General features: G+C 34.6%; 1 protein-coding gene across 1 annotated transcript in view; it reads left to right on the forward strand.

Moving 5' to 3' along the window:
• The window catches only part of KLHL1 (kelch like family member 1), a 234,593-nt gene that overhangs the window by 164,310 nt on the left and 52,136 nt on the right, over positions 1-18,147 (forward strand). Inside the window, exon 6 of the mRNA XM_032208096.1 lies at positions 75-261. Coding sequence (XP_032063987.1) covers positions 75-261 — 187 coding nt within the window. The remainder of the gene's footprint in view (positions 1-74; positions 262-18,147) is intronic.

The following is an 18,147-nucleotide window of genomic DNA, read 5'->3' on the forward strand; positions in this document are numbered from 1 at the left end:
TGGTATCTTATTGAATAGTATTGCTTTCCTAGGAATATGACAACATTTTTTATTGATAATCTTGTCATTCACAGATACTGGCTGACCTAGAAAACCATGCACTTTTTAAGGATGACCTAGAATGCCAGAAGCTTATTCTGGAAGCCATGAAATACCATCTTTTACCAGAGAGAAGAACTCTCATGCAAAGTCCAAGAACTAAACCTAGAAAATCTACAGTTGGCACACTTTATGCTGTTGGAGGAATGGATAACAACAAAGGTATTAAAGGATATCCATTTATAAACATATTTTGTATTTTCTTAATTAGAAAATAATGAATATTGAATAGGGATGAATATGTAAGTCAATCAAGAATTGCTGCCAAGACCCAAGTCTATCCAGAAAAGCTGCCAAGACTTTTGGTCCAAATAAACTCCAATGATATTCTAAGAAAAATGTAATGCTGTTAGAGAACAGAAACTGAGATTTGAGTTCATTCTTTGTTCAAAATTATTAAGATTTCCAGGAAGAATTTATACAAAGTATCTCTATTGAGATTAAATTACTTTGTTTTAGCTTTCTAGAAATTCTGTTTCATTTATAAGTCAAATGTGCAGGCACCTTTTCTAATCAATAAAAAAGGCAGTTTTATGTACAGTGTATTCCATCATTAAATAGTTGTCTGAAGTCTTTTGGATGAGTCATGCTCTTCTGATGCCAAAAAAATATTTCTTTAGAAAAAAAAATCCAGACAACTAGCTTTAGTAGATTATAACTTTCTCAACAGCTAAAGGAGGGTGGAATTATCCCATTTTACTGGTTTAAAAGGTAGGAAGCAATAGAAATATTATCAAGGTATTTTGTCTTTATTTATTGTGAATTGGAATTATGATGATGTGCTTTTATATCTGGCAAAGAAATCCAATTCACTGATTTATTAAATAAAATATTTGTAATAAAAAATCTATATATAAACATATATAAACAAGCCTATGTATTTGTAAAGGTTCTCATTATTAGCTTTCCTTGAAATTTACTAACAATTCCACAGTATCTTACATTTGTTGTCAATATTCAGACTGAATAATATGACTTCAGAAGCATAAATTCTAATCTAAAATAGTGTTCTCAAAAAATGGGAAAGATGTACGACGTCTCTGCTTGTGTGTAAAAGAAATGTTGGGAGAATAGAAAAATGTTGAGAAAAGAACTAATACTTCCATATATACATACTATATCCACAGATTATTTTTGACCTTTAAACATTTATAAATGTTTGTGCAGCTATGCATGCCTTTGTTAGGCATGCCTTTAGATCAAAAAAATGCCTGAAATACAATTTTCCTCTTATTTAGGACAAATGGCTGTGAACACCTTAAGTATTCAGGTACTGTCAGGTACTGGGAATGACCATAAACCCAGTTTAGGTGCAGCTGTATTTCTTTCCGGTTACAGTACAGATCTGTTTCTGATTCATATAGCAAATCAAATATGAAGATATTTAGGAAGACAGCAAAAGTTTAGCATCCATTACAGAATCACAATCTGTTTTGCAGATTCAGATCAAGCAAGTGACCTGAAGTGGTTTATTTCTGTAGCTGGAGGTGAGAACACAGCACAACAGACGTTCAGACCTCTGTTATGAACTCTGACTTAAAACAGAAGTACTAGGTCTTATATTCAATTACAAAAAAAAAAAAAGGTTTGAGAAGGGGCCTGATATAGCAGAGCTGCGTCTGCACAGAAGACTTTTAGAGTGGGTGTAATGTGTTTCTGATAGCTCTGCAGCCATGCGGCATCGACTTATATCTGTTCACCTCATTCCTCTCTCGCATGTGATGCTGCCATGTCCATAACTAAATTTTAGGCCCCATGAGCCTTGATTCCCACATCTGTTCAGAAAATCAGAGCACTGGTTGCATATTTTGAAGAATTACTGGGAGTTCATAAAGCACCCCTCTTTATGTCATGATACGAAACTAATGCTGTATTATCTGTCCTCACTGTTTTTTTTTTGTTTGTTTGTTTGTTTTTTTTTCTCTACAACTTTTTCCATTGAAATGCTGACTTGGATTACTATTATTCACAATGATTTATTTTTAATGCTTGCTGGTGTTTGCTACTAAATACAAAACTGTTACATATAAGATGGAGATGAGCTAAGCAAATTAGCAATTTAGTAGCTAGTGTATAAAGCAGTGGGTAAGTGTTGGTATTGTGAAAGTATTTGAAGTTTATATGGCCCATTACGTAAAAAGTAGCATACCATGCTAAAGTAAGTTTGTTTTGAAATCTCTTCTATAATTATTCTCCTTTCCATATAAAAAAGAAGTGATAATTAAACTCCAGCAGACGGTGACTGGAATTGTGCTTGATGTGAAAAGTTAATGCAGCATAGTACTAACTGGATAGAATTAAATGGAGCAAGGTTAGAGAATTTCATAATTTTAAATCCTTAAACTCCCCAAACCTCATTTCAATCTCTGTTTCTACCCACTGTTGTTTACTTTTTCATTTAATTTAAAAGACATATATATATATATAAGAAACTAAGAATAAGATTGTCTCTATGTGGTTACATTAATAGAATGAGATGAATAAGATATAAGCTTCTGACAATATTCCCCTCACCTTACCCATTCATATAGTCATACTAACTCCTGTAATTTGAATTAGCAGAATTTAATCATCTAGTAGTAGACAAAAGCTGTCTACTATATAAAGGAGGATGATAGACTGAAATAAATGAGTAAATTCATGAAGTGACGATTAACAATTTCTGAGAATGGAAAACCACTGACTTTTTACATCAGTCTAGCAATCCCAAATGCAGAACAAAAGCTGTGTAGTAAAACACAATCTTTACAATCTGTGTTGGCTAGTACAATGGAAAATTAAGATGGGGAGAATACACTTCCACAGCAAGAGATCAGTATAAACAATTGGACAGTGTTGTATTGAAGAGAAGAGAAGAAGAAAAGAAGAAAATACTTCAGCTAGAATGTCTTCCATTATACTGGTCATTAACAGAGAGGACAAAGGTGATTTACTGAAACACTGATATTAAATGTGTATCTTTCTTTGATCTTGTGATTAGATACAAAATCTATCAGGAAAATTGCTCTGAGGGTAATAGGTGAAGTGCAACATTAGTCTATATCAAACCATATAGAGGTCCTTTAATTATTATTATTATTATTATTATTATTTTTAAAGATCTTTGCTTTCACTACAGCAATAACAAAAATGCAAAGTTTTGATTTCTAGTTACTGCTGCTTAAAATTCCATGTTGCATATTTTGTCTTTTCTGTAATAGCTTTCAATAATTTGTAATAATACTTTTTCTTTACAAATGTGTTTCTGCAAATGTTGTTTATTACATATTATCATATATAATATGATAATTATCATAATTACACAGGAATGTAATTTAACATTGTTCTATGAAGTTATTCTTTTTGTTTATCTTCTAAGTTTTTCTGTTGTTTTTGTTGTTGTTTTTAATTGTTATCAAGTTTTTGTCAAGACTCCTCACAACACACTTGCTTGCACCTTATTTATTTTAATTTTAATTTTAATTTTAATTTTAATTTTTTCATTCACATAGAAGCACACATTAAATACAGAAACAAATACAGAAAGAAATATTGATGTTCTCAATTCTTTAGGAGCCTACTGGAAATACTGTAAATTAAGACAGAAATAGAGAAAGCATTGCATCTTTCCTCTTAGTTCATTCTTGTTGGTTTCTAAAATTTGTGCTTGAGATGCCTATAACTTGAAAATGTATCTTCTTCATGTTCAGATTAGTGCAAATTCATTTTAAAAAAGAAAAAGAGAGAGAGAAAGTAAAATCCATCAAAATTGTTTCATAGCATTTTGCAAGTTTTGGAAATGATTAGAAACCGCTTTGTCATCACATACAAAAATAATTCAACAGTATTTATTAAGCATTCATTTGATATATATAACCATCTTGAGAAAGCATCTTATATTCATCTTAGTTGCATTTTATTCACAATATTCAGTGTAAAGTAACTGAGCTTGATTTTCAGAATATGCCTGTAGGTATTTGTATAATACACAAACAGCAAAATTTACTTAAGAACGCATAGTATTATATTTAAAAAATGGAAAAGAAAAAAAGTCCAATGAGTTCAAAACTAAATTACAGAATATTTCTCTTTGGTATATTTTTAGAAAAGTTTTGTGCAAAGTCACATGTTTGTTAAGTACTAGATGTATGTATTTATACACTGGCTGGTCTGGCTTGACAGTCTGAGTCTGTTCCTTATCACTACAGTCTGTCCTATCTTCTTACTAAATCCTTTCCTAATATTCTATCTACATAATCTTGCTGCCTACCCCAAGTGTCAGCACTGCAAGGGCTCAGTGCCAGCTCCTGATGAGACCTCTGTTTTTGAGTGAAATCTGTCTGGGTGCCCTGCCCTGTGGTGGCAGCTGCTGCAGCCAGTGGGGTCTCAGCATCAGCTCCTGGAACAGGTAGGGGTCTTCAGCCTCCAGCCCCAGAGGTGGGAGCACTATGTGTCCCCAAAACTTTAGCAATTTCACAGTAATATTAGTCATATCTCTCTAGTTTGAAGGATTCTACAAGTGTAAAGATCTAGATTAATCTAGCTACTAGAGTTTGAAGTAGGCTCTCAAGGTAAAGACACATTTTTATGAGACTGACTGACAGAAGATATGGACGACACTGCAAGGCCTTCACAGAAAACATTGATAAGTTTTGAGTGTTTTGTTGTTGTTGTTGTTGTTGTATTTTGCGTTGCAGCTTAATTGTATTAATACATTAAGCTTTTTTGAAAGGTGTTCAGCAATAGTGAAGCAGAATATATTTGTAGAGGAATGGTAAATTAATTGCTCCCATGATTGAGGAACATAAATTTGCTGTTATTACTCATGAAATAGGTAGATGTTCATAAAAGATAAAGTGAAAAGTAAGAAATGACCCGTCCCTTTTGCAGTTCATAAAATCATAGAATTATAGAATGGTTTGGGTTGGAAGGAACCCTAAAGATCATCTGGTTCCAACCCGCCCCTCCATGGGCAGGACACCTTCCACTAGACCAGGTTGCTCAAGGCCCCATCCAACCCAGCCTTGAACACCTCCAGGGATGGGCCATCCACAGCTTCTCTGGGCAATGCTCTTTAGTTTAAAAGCCGTTAATCCTTATCCTATCCCTCCACTTCCTGACAAAGAGTCCCTCCCCAGCTTTCCTGTAGAACCCCTTTAGGTACTGGAAGGTCTCCCTGGCGCCTTCTGTTCTTCAGGCTGAACAACCCCAACTCCCTCAGCCGTCTTCACAGGAGATGTGCTCCAGCCCCTTGATCATCTTTGTGGCCCTCCTCTGGACTTGTTCTAATACTTCCCTGTCCATCTTATGCTGGACTATTCCAATTCTACTAAGTTTATCGATAAGATTTTATATGTGGCCTTTCTGATCCTCCAAATAAATATCTTATGCATTTAGTGCTAGTTTGTTTTCACCCAAATGTTTTCTATGAGGACATTTGTTTCATTAAATTGAAGGATCATGTAGTCATAGCCCTGAAGGACCTCAGGAGGATGATATGGCAAAATAATGATGCCTATGACATTCCAAGCAGCTGTCTACCTAAATCAATTTTAAAGTATTTCCAATGATAACTTCAGCTAGTCCAAAACATAACTATTTGTATTGGCATAAAAAATATCTTACAACAGCTAAGCTGTGCCTTTCAGCCCTTTCTTGCTGCAGTGGAAGTATGATTTAATCCACCTCCTTCCATCAGGCTTTTAATTGCTTTCCCATCAGGCCTTTCTTGCAGTTAATAGAGCCCCAAAAAATCACAGAATGTTAGGGATTGGAAGGGACCTTGAAAGATCGTGTAGTCCAATCCCCCTGCCAGAGCAGGAAAAAGCCACAGAACCCACTCTAGGGCTTTTGCAGTAGTGATTTAACCTGAAAGATTACTTCACACATCTTGCAGAACATACCTGTTTAACATGGTTTAATATTTACCTATCCCTCTTGAGAAATTGAAGTTAATCCTGTAATTCCTGTAGTTCTCAAAAATAACTTTGAAGACCTCAGAGTTCCTCTGCCTTTGCTTTTAACACCAAATGAAAGTGTTTTCTAGGACTAGTCCATCTGAAAATGGCTAATTTATCTAAGTAATTCACATCCAATTATTTCCTTATTTTAAACAGAGGTCCATTCACCAATTATGAGTGAACTATTTTTTGTATTACTTTTCAGGAGGTAGTGTTTTCATAGAGATGTCCCTGTATGTTTTGCCCTGTCAAAGTCTAGATTCATCTAGCGTTTTTTGATATTGAATAAATTTGCTTTTGATGATAATTTTAATTAAACTGATTATTCAGAAAGGAACAGCTGTGATAAAAAAAATATTACATATTCAATAAGTAGAGGCTGCAATTCTGTAAATATTTTCCATAGAGCTTCCACTATTGACCAATAAGTGTCACTCAGGAATTATTATAGTAGATCACAGTTTTCTTTCATGCTGTACGAAATTTTTAAATAGTGGTAGTCTGACTTATAGAAAGATAGAGTTTATTTCTTGAAATTGTATTGTTACTGAGAAAAGGCATCTTTTGACTGTATTGTCTTGAGTTTCATGTCATGACCATTTTCTACAGAGCAGATACAATAAGACCTGAGAATTTGCTGTCTGCAGTTTCCTTGGTGTGTTTTTGATGGTACTAGCTTTTTTCAGGTAGGTGTATCGGCCTCTAAGATGGAAAGTATTACAAGTTGAAAAATTTTAAATTGTTTTTGATGTTAAGAAAATTAATATGCCACTTTATAATTAAAATCAGTAAGGGTGAAAATAGATCAGTAACATTAAAGCACAGTATTCTAATTAAAAATAAATACATTATTGATCTAATGCACACCAAAAAAAAAAAAAAGGAAAACAACTTATTCTCTTGAACTGATTAACAGCATTAAATCAAGCAAGATTTCATGAAAATCATTTAGAATGTCTTAAGAGGAATTTTGTTAAAGCACTGTGGAATTTTGTATCCGCAGATACAGAAATCTGTAGGAGATAACCATATATGTCAATGTTCTGTAGGAATGTCCTGCAATATGCAGATTGCATCACTAACAGAGTGCCAAGAAAGGCTTTGGTGGTTAACTTTACTGTCATTTTTTTCCTTATATTGATGCCAGAAAAAATAATTTATCTGCAATAAATATGAAGCTTTTGACATCTAAAAATATCTATTAAAAAGTATATTCTGAAAGAATAAGAATCTTACATTTCTTAACTATAGCTTTCATAGTCATGGTAGGGGACCCAGGACCACCAAATTTAAGATTACCATTCCCTGTTTTAAAATGACAGAAAAACAAAAAAAAAAAAAACACTGAAATATTAATTACCCTTCTGAAGCAGTACTTCAGATATTGTATTATTTTGCTCTTCAGAGATACTCCTATTTTATTTATTGAGATATATTTGTGGAAATGCATTGATTATGGAAGAATACACTTAGATATATTGTTAGCATTATTCAACCTCAAAAATCCAAACCATACTCCCACACAGTAACTCTCGTGATTGTTCAGAATGAAGATCTGAATTTACATTTAAAATAAATAAATAAATACAATCAGCTATTAGCTCTTGGACAGACACACAGGCTGAAGGCTTATCTTGCTTAGCATAAAATGCAGCATATCTTTGTACTAAAAGATTGATATTTTTACCTCATTATAGCACTGTCTTCACTAGTAAGGTATAACATGCAAAATATAATCAGAAATTTCATTTTGTCCTTTGGTACTTTCATGCCAATTCAGTAGCTGCTGTTCTGTGTACAGCACTTACAGAAGCAGATATGCATGTAGGAAATCAAGTATTTTTACAGCATATAGGTTTTCAAATTTTCATTGTGGCTTTTGTTAGATAGCCGTATTTGTTTTGTGAGAAGGAGACTTTAGCATAGTAGCCAGTATTCTAAGTAACTACAACATTTAAAACATATCTGGGACCTCCAGAATCATTTTCTTTTCCATGTAGTGCATATTTTGTGTATTGTATGTCTAGTGTTTGTTTCAGAGGAGATTTGGGTTAGCTGCAATATTTCACTAATTAGATCTTATTTAAATATTTCAGTTTGTGCTACAAAAAGTGTACATTACTGGAGATAAATCTCCATTCTTCAATTTCTGATGTAACTGTATATTTTTCTAATTATTTCTTAGAAGCTTATTGGTTTGATTTTGTGTTCTGTTTGTTATTTTAATGGCCTTTTTTCTCTCATTCTGTTATGACAAATGATGAATGAAGTGTATTTACTTGACTATTCTCTTTCATTTTTTTCACTTAAATTATTTTTCTCCATTTGAATGCTAATATTATTATTTTTAAAATACCACTGAATTATATTACTTTAAAAAATACATATATCTCCTGATGATAGTATATTGTATTGTAAGAACAACTTTGAGGCATATGAAAAAGAAAGATTGGTATAACCAGCTGTTCAATGGACAGTTTTCTCTCTCAGTTTATTTTAGGAACCTTAGTTTATCTGTTGCGTATATTCATATTTTCAGTCATTTTAATATATTCCATTAGCTTATTACTGGATATATGTCTGATAAACTGCCATAGGAATATGGGGTTTAGTTTGATTCACCCAATACCTTGAAACTGAAATAAACTGTTTGAATTCCTAAAAAAAATATATGTGTGTTACATTTAGATGGCAACACAACATTCTGGAGAGAGGAATCATAATTCATTAAGTAATATGATAGCATAATTGTAGAGTGAAGGTGGGGCTTTGTTAATTATTTCACCAGAGGATTATGAACTACATAGGCTAATGACTGATGAGTTAATTAAATGTATAAATCAAACTAAAATTCCCTTCTCATAGAGTTCATGTAAGTATTAACATTACTATTTGCTTCTTTTCACTTCTGTGAATTTCAATGTGTTCCAGAACATTCAGCCTCATAGGCCATTTAACGCTAGAGTACTTTGATTTACATGTGCATTTCTAAATAGAAAAAATCCAGATTGTAAAACCGTCTGCTAGTTTTTTTGGTAGTTATTTTACATCACTTAATTTCTGGCATTTTCTCGGTGTAGTTAACATCTGAAATTGCTAATTCAGCTACAATTTATAATAGAGAGAAGAACCAGAAAAGATCTATTCTTAAGCTCGAAGAACTTCAAATACAAGGAAAGAGTCAAAGTTACCACAGAGAAGTTAACTTTCATCCTTTGATGAAAATGGAAGGTTAGCCAATAGGATGATTGATGTCATAAATAGGGCTTTAAACTAGGAAGGAGTGGGGTGGGAAGTGAAAGAGTGATGCACAGGGCTGCTGAACAAAGGGAGCGGGGTGATGTGGGATCATTATAATAATGACATATATATATTTACTCTAAAAACATAAAAAATACTTTGTACAAGTTATATATGTATGGAGTGCTTTAAAACATTCTCTTATGGTATCACTAAAGAGAACAGTAGTGACTGTTCTGTTTCCTGTATATTTTTTTTCCTTACCAATAGCTTCTTGATATTTGCTTCAGTAACCTTTTTAGGTCACATTCTTTCCACTTGAGTAACCATATTTTCAGTTCAAAATGTATTGTTGCAGGTCGCTAGATCAAGTCATCATTTTCCACCTACTCATAGCAGCTTCTCTAAATCTTGAGCAAAATTGTCAGAGTATGCATCAGCAACAGCTTTAATAATAGCAAAATCAGCAGAAAGTCTTACAAGGAAAAAAATATCTTGTGATGATAAATATAAAAATCCTAACTTTCTTTAAAGTTCTAAATACTGATATTCTATCTATGAGAAAGGAAAAAAGGAATCTTTCTTGTGAAAATGTCTGCACTGAATGCAAAGGATGGTGTTGGCTTTTTTGTTTGTTTTGTTCTGGGTTGGGTGGTTGGCAACTTCTGTATCAACTTCTGAAGAAATATCCAATTTATATATGCCAACATTTGTGCATTTATACATAACTGAAATGATACTTCAAAGATTTCACCAAAACTACATCCTGCTTTTAGAAGTTTTCAGATGGTAACTAAAATGAAAAATAGAATTCTGGGTTGTGCAATGGTGTACTGATTTGTAGATGAATGTAAATTTTTGAGATGTAGTAAATTATTCTTACCATCCTTGGATGGGAGAAGCACATACATAAACGAATTGTCAGCAGCAGCTGGATAATCATACAAAACCATCCTGATCCACTACAGTACTTTCATTCCTAGAGTTTTCTTTCTTTGGAGATCTCTTATTATTTCATACAACTTCATTAATTGGGATTTAGAACACCCATGAAAATATGTGCAATATACACAGAGCTAATTTTATCCACTAACCAGCTGGACTACATGTAGAATTAAAAAAAATAAAAAATAAAAAATGTTGAAATGTATCCAGAACATAAAGAAAAATCTTTAACTTATTTGAAATAATTTGTGCTGCCACAATCACAGTATAGCCACAATATTTTTTAACATTCATATAGAAGTTGTTAAATGAGTTCTGTTTCACCTCTGTCTTTTTCATATACTGTCTTCAGTATTACTCACCGAAATAACTCAGGCTTCTTAGAATCTGTCCATCTGAAAAATAGGGGTTTGTGCATGTGTCTGTGCTTGTGCAAGAGGAATTGTCTGACTATGTTCATCACAAGATCCTTGATGTTCTGTGCATTTGTTTTTCTTTATTGAAAAGCTTCATATCTTATGACAATGTAATAAATCGTGTCTGTCCAAGTGAAGTAAGCTATAGAAAAATACAGATTTTATGTAATCTCTTGTATTCTTTTAATATAAAAATTATTTAATTTGAGCCTTTGATTATTTTACTTGTAGCGCGGTATCCCAGATGCTGTGTTTTATAGAAAAATATGCCTTTCCTGCATAATCAGCACATACCACTGCAACCACAAATTATTATTTTTTTCTATATTTAGTGTATTTACAATCTTCACATTGAACCTGTATCTCCCATTTCCCCCCAAAAAAATATACCCATAGTATCTCACAACTGCTTTCTTTGATCCTCCCATAGGAGATTGGTATTTCCAGTTTTCTGAAACATGTAGTCAGAATTTCTTCATTTTAGCTAAAGTAAAAAAAGAAAAAAAAAAAAAGTAGTTGTTGACAAACTTTAAGATTGGAAGATTGGTAAGACTTCTTATACAGCTTATGTTGATTAGGGTAGACAGTGTTAGCCACATTTTCTCAATTCTTTGAGTTTGCAAAATTTGGAATTTGTTTCAATTAGGTGTTGGTTTCTGCATTAATAATGGCAGAACAAAGACTTTATGATCTCAGCTGGGTAGTTATGCTACTAATTTCTGCTCAACACTCTTAGAAACATCTACTACCTGAAACATCTGCCTGAAAACATCTTAGAAACATCTAAAGAAACATTTACCTGAATGACTGTCATTCCACTGTGCCACACCAAGGTGATTTAAAATCAGTTGTTGTGGTTCTAAATATTGATCTCACCGTAGAAATGGTGAGTGTGAGTGGGAAGAATGTTCCTTCTATCTTTCTGCTAAATGCATCTGTCCAGGAGATACACCATAGTTTCTCCATATGTGGTGGCAAAGAGTGACTCAAGGATGCAATACCACACCACAAAACTAGCCTAATGGCCCTGCAGTGTTATTATTGTTTATGTATGCACTTGTTCAGACTTAATGAAATAATGTAAGACCTGTGTCACAGACAACTAGATCAGGTTTGGGGTGCTTAAAGTTTTGTTTAGGATCTTGAGCTTGGAAAGCCTATTAAGATCCTTTTATAAGTTACTGCAAGATGAAAAGATTAAAACATGCTACATTTCCATCCATTCTGCCAAAAAGGAGTGGACCATCAAGTGAAATATACACTCAGATATTTATTCCATTTTTGTTTTACCAATCCCAGTAGAACTTAATAAAGCTCAAATATGAGTGAAATATAATTCAGGACCAAGCAGTGAGCTGGGAGCCGTGTTATTTGGCAGTATAGATGCATCTCTCATTTATTTTTTCTCAGCTTCTTGCTGAAATCTGACTGGCTGTAAAGACCACAGCAAAGCAATAGTCTTAATAGCCCAAGTCTTAAATACATGTCAGGCACAGAACTTTAAATAAGTCTTTGCTGTTGTAAAAAGTAATCATTCATTGCTTTTCACAGTGTTCCAAAGTACCTTAATCTTTATCATCTTACATTTTTTATATGAAAATATTATCTCTTTTTATTTGTAGGGAAACCCAAGCACAGAGAGGAAAAACAGAATTCCTCAAATGGATGTAGGTATCAAAATGTTAAGAGTTAAAATACTCTTAAAATACATTAACAGCCACAGTAAGTGGCTACTTCATAGAATGGATTTCTAGGTGAAGTGTTTTGCCTCTATTTACAGGACATAGGAGAGTAGTATCTATGAATGGGAACTGTGAACATAAGTATATGTATCAAGATGCTGTCTAGAGCTAGTCAAAAAGGACATTGAAATGTGTTACCTTCTTGTATGATCTAATATCTTTCATCTCAAATACATGTTTCTCACTTATGTATTATTATCCCTCATCTTTTGTTGCTCAATTAAATCTTTGACGCTATCTCTCTGCATACTTGTCTCCCCTGATATCTACTTTCCCTTCTAATGTGCTGTGAAAAATTACAAATAATGTATGTATGAGTTCCATATCCCCCTCCACCCCCCCAAGTCTGGGGCAAAAAACAAAAATGACAAAAAAAAGACAAAATGGCAGAGCATGTAAAGGAACAGATGGGTAGAAAAGGTGAGATAAGCCATGTAAACATAGCAAGGTTTTCTAATGTGAGGTTTGAAATCGTCTCTTCTCCCAGGGGACCAAGTGATATGACAAGAAGAAATTGCCTCAAGATGTGCCAGGGAAGATAGGTTAGATATTAGGAAAAATATTACTGAAAGGGTTGTGTGGCCTAGGGAAGTAACCATCCCTGGATGTCATCAAGAACTCTGTAGATGTAGAACTTAGTGACAAGGTGTAATGGTGGACTTGGCAGTGCAAGGTTAAAAGTTGGACTAAGTAATCTTAGAGGTCTTTTCCAATCTTTTCCAATCAAGCTGTTTTCTAGAGAACAGTTGCTCTCATCCAGAGCTGACACTGACATTTCTTAGAAAGAACAGTTGTAGAATCTTTTGGCAGCACTGAACAGGTCTCCAAGGACTACCATGGGAATTTATATAAGTGTCTGCATTTGCAGATACTTGCATTTTCATCTTTGAAAGTGCGTTCCTCCCCACCAATGATAGGATGAAATGAATCTATCCTAGTTATCAAACACAGCCAATAAATTGAACAAAGCAAGAAACTTCATCCCTTCAGAGAATACTCCATAATATACTGTATCCAGTGTGGAATGTCACCATCCTATTTTTATTGTGTAAAATAGTCTTCTACCTATTTCTTTGTGTCTTTACTCCTGCTTTGATTCTACTATCACTTTCTTCCAGTCATCTCACCTTCATCTTACTGCGTTTTTATCTTTTTCCATTCCTTTACCAATTAATTTATGTCCACCTAGTTAAATCTAGAAAATAAACATATGATTGCAGAATAAAGAAAAAAAATGCTGTTATGACATACTTTTATATACCTTACTACTTTTGTCTGTCTGGTTTTCATCTTGTACTATATAGTGTTTTTTTGTTTGTTTGTTTGTTTTTTTCCAATTGATTTTTACAGAGCCTAGCACAGTGGGACATATCTGTGAGTAGTTCTTTGTATATTATCACAGTAACAATGATTAATACCATAGTTTTTTTCTGTCCCTGAAATCTACTGTTTAAATCCTGCATTTATTTTTTTTTTATTTACTTAAAAGTAATAAATGTATGACTGTTCACAGTCACACATAATGCACTACCACATCGTTATTAACACAATGAAGTCCTATCAGAGTAAATTCAACTATAAGCTCTTCATTTAGTATTTTGGTTCCCTGCAGCTTCAACACAGTTTAGAATTTCTCTTTTCTCTTAAAAATAGTGTTGAATTTACTTATTCATGTTTCTTCTCCTCTCTGCCGATTTTTTTTCCCTCTATTCCTGACAGTTTTCCGTGGCATCTAAAAAAATTGTAACTTCCTGAGGTTGAGGAACAGAGGCTTGATCTAACACCATGAGACCTCCAACAGAACTATCACCTTTATGTGATATTTATATGCAATATATCACATATTTATCACCTTTATGTGATATCTATATGTGATATATCACCTTTATGTGATATATCACCTAAATTATGCCTAGATTATTTAGCTATAGCATGAATAGACCCATATGAAAACACACACACACTTATACACATATATATATATGTATATATTTGTTGTGGTTTAACATAGCAGATAGCTAAGCACCACACAACTCACCCCTTACCCCACACCCCTACAAAAAGCCTAGAGGAGAGAGTTGAATGAAAAAATGGTTAAAAAAAAAATTCTAGTTTGAGATAAGACAGTTTAATAGTACAGAAAATAAAGGCAAAATATAATATAATGACAAAAGAATGCAGAAAAAAAGTGACGCACGATGTGTTTGCTCACCAGCTCACCACCTACTAACAGATGCCAAGCCAGATGCTGATTTGTGGCAGTTCCCTCCCTAGCCCTGGCCAACTCTCCCTGGTTTTATTGTTGAGCATCAAACCGTATGGTATGGGACATCTCTTTGGCCAGTTTGGATCAGCTGTCCTGATTCTGTCCCCTCCCAGCTCCTCCTTCACCCCCAGCCTCCTCACTGGCAGGGCAGTGTGAGAAGCTAAAAAATCCTTGTCTCCACAGTACAACACCACTCTACAACACCTAAAATCTCTAAAACATTGGTGTGTTTTCAACATTGTTCTCATCCTAAATCCAAAACAGCACTATACCAGCTACTAAGAGGAAAATTATTCAAGCCAAAACCAGGACAATGTTGCTCTGAAAAGCCTAAAAAGAAAAAATATATACCGTTAGTTAGACAATTACAGACCATTTATGAGGATTAGACAACTTAAACTCTATTTTGTCTCTGTTTCTGTAATGTTTCCAGTTTCCTTCTTTCTTTCTGATATCTCATATTATATCATAAGTATCATATGATACACATCATATCATAAGGGACTTAATGATATCTCATATCATAAGGGACTCATATCACAAGGGACTGTTTCTCGTATCATAAGGGACTTTCTCATTTCTTCTTTGCCAGTCATATAAATAGTTGATCAGTTTGTAGAGAGCAAGCATTGTAATTGATACGACAACAGAGGCAAGAACATAATTTAGGCTTTTTTTTAAAATGGCAACATATTTAAAGATAAATGATGGACTAAAATTACATCAACTTTCTACTGACAAGTAGAGAGATGGAACTTGAATGAAAAATTGAAGTACATATAAAGGTTAAGTTTAATGTGACTCATAATTTACTCTTAATTACTTACTGATTACTTTCTGTAAAGATAGATATTCATCATAATCACTTTGACCTGCATAATCACATAAAACATATAATACTTCTGACACCCTAAAGTTCATGGGTTTCCATTATTCAGAATAAATATGGGGAAATGTCTCTCACATTAAAAAGATGCAATATCTCTTATTTTTCTTGAGTCATTACATTGATTTTACTGACGTAAGTATACTTGCAATCTGTGGTTACTGCTCCATTACTCTTTTAAAAGAAAAATAGTGGTTTATGAACATACACTAATTTATTAACCAAAGTTGTTTTTTGTTGTGTGTTGTTTGTTTGTTGTTTTGTGTGTTTGTGTGGTTTTGTTTGTTTGTTTAAGAAAAAGTTATGCTTTCATCCATGCTGACAAAGACTTTGACTTGACATTCTATCATATTCATAAGCTTGTTTTTCACTATTAGTATACCTTCATACCTTCATCCTTTGTGCAATGAGGTTTTGTCACAGTGATCTGCTCTATTATGACAATCAGTTAGGTGGATTGATGAATCACTCCTTTTCTGTCTATTCATCTTGTTTTGATACCTCTAGTCACTCTAGTTTCTCAGGCAGTACACACCAACACGCACTACTAGTTTGGGAAGAAAAAAACGTCGAAGAAAGAAATTGCCTTTATGACATTCTCTTTTAGAAACTCTTATGTTCCCTATTATTATATTATTTAATATAGCTATCTCTAAAGCAGAGGTGTAGACAAATAGTCCTCTATATTTTCTCTATCTTATATACGTATGCAAGAACATATACGTGTATATATTTAAAATATATGTATCTGTCTATAAAATATACATAAACATAGGTATGTGTTGATAATTAACTTGAACTCATTCTTCCATTCAAGTTCAAGTTCTCACCTGCCCGCATAAGAAACCTCACCTGATATGAAACAGTAGCAATGCTAGTCACTAATGCTAACTGAAGGATTGGAATGGATTGAAACCTCTTGTTTCTGACATTGTATTTCACCTCACATTTCCTTTCCTGCTCTCAGGCTTTACCATGACAAATGTCCTGTGTTCTACTACAGTGGAGTACACACTGCAGTTCACAAAGTAGTTCTTATTTCTTTGAAACCTTTTCCTGAGAGTAATACAAGAGTACTGCGGAACCTTGCTGGATACAAGAGGCCTGTCTTTACAGCAACTGACGGATGCTGTGGCCATGGTCCAATGCAGCTAATATTAGAGTCTTAGCTAGAAAAATTCATGGCTTAATTCCAGTCTGTAACCTAGATTCCTTTCCTTTAGAAAGAAAGTTTTGTTGAGAAGGCTAAGGGTAAGGAAGAACCTGGTATTCATCTAATTCTTATCCAAGTAGGGGACTGGACCATGAAGAGAAGTGGAAGATACATCAATGTGGATGTGACCAGAGAAACTCTGAGTTTCTAGTGACTCTGGCATCAGGAAAATGACTCTGGCATCAGGAAAAGCATCAGCATCAGGAAAATGATCTGCAGAACAAAGAGTTCAGGATTATGCAGAGAATTTACAGGCTGGGAGAGGAATGGTTGGAGAGCTGCCAGGCAGAGAAGGACCTGGGAGTGATGGTGGATAGTCGGCTGAATATGAGCCAGCAGTGTGCTCAGGTGGCCAAGAAGGCCAACAGCATCCTGGCTTGTATCAGGAACAGTGTGACCAGCAGGGCTAGGGAGGTGATCGTACCCCTGTACTCAGCTCTGGTGAGGCTGCACCTCGAGTATACCTTGAGTACTGTGTTCAGTTTTGGGCCCCTCGCTACAAGAAGGACATGGAGGTGCTTGAGCGGGTGCAGAGAAGGGCGACGAAGCTGGTGAGGGGCCTGGAGAACAAGTCCTACGGGAGCTGAGGGAGCTGGGCTTGTTCAGCCTGGAGAAGAGGAGGCTCAGGGGTGACCTTATTGCTCTCTACAGATACCTTAAAGGAGGCTGTAGTGAGGTGGGGGTTGGCCTGTTCTCCCACGTGCCTGGTGACAGGACGAGGGGGAATGGGCTTAAGTTGAGCCAGGGGAGTTTTAGGTTAGATGTTAGGAAGAACTTCTTCACTGAAAGGGTTGTGAGGCATTGGAATGGGCTGCCCAGGGAAGTGGTGGAGTCAGCATCCCTGGAAGTCTTCAAAAGATGTTTAGATGTAGAGCTTAGGGATATGGTTTAGTGGAGGGCTGTTAGAGTTAGGTTGGAGGTTGGACTCGATGACCTTGAGGTCTCTTCCAACCTAGAAATTCTGTGATTCTGTGATTCTGTAATTAATGATGAATATTCCTAGCAGTTGGCCAAAGCTAACATTAACATAGTATGAGAACAAGATGAAGACGATAAATGTCTTTTTCTAAAGCCTCCACAGCAATGAGGCAAAGTACTGTGTATTAGGATTTTCAGAAGGTCTCTGAGGCACATGCCTCTGCAAAATCTCTGGTGACTGTCATGGTGCATTAAAGCAAATCCTACAGCTTTTCTCACCAAAGCAGCCTAATATGTAACATAATTTGGAGTTGAATCTGGCAATGAGCTCCTGGAGCCTTTATGCATCTTAAAGTATCCTCTGCAGTCAGGCTTGGGTTTGTCTCTTCTCATCTCTGTGAAGAAAATCCTTTTTATTTGATGAATCTATGATTTTGTCAGAAATAATAGCCTAGTTTTCTTCCTGGGTAATGGTAGAAGAAG

Source organism: Aythya fuligula, chromosome 1 (assembly GCF_009819795.1).
Source record: "Aythya fuligula isolate bAytFul2 chromosome 1, bAytFul2.pri, whole genome shotgun sequence".
In the NCBI taxonomy this organism is placed as follows: domain Eukaryota; kingdom Metazoa; phylum Chordata; class Aves; order Anseriformes; family Anatidae; genus Aythya; species Aythya fuligula.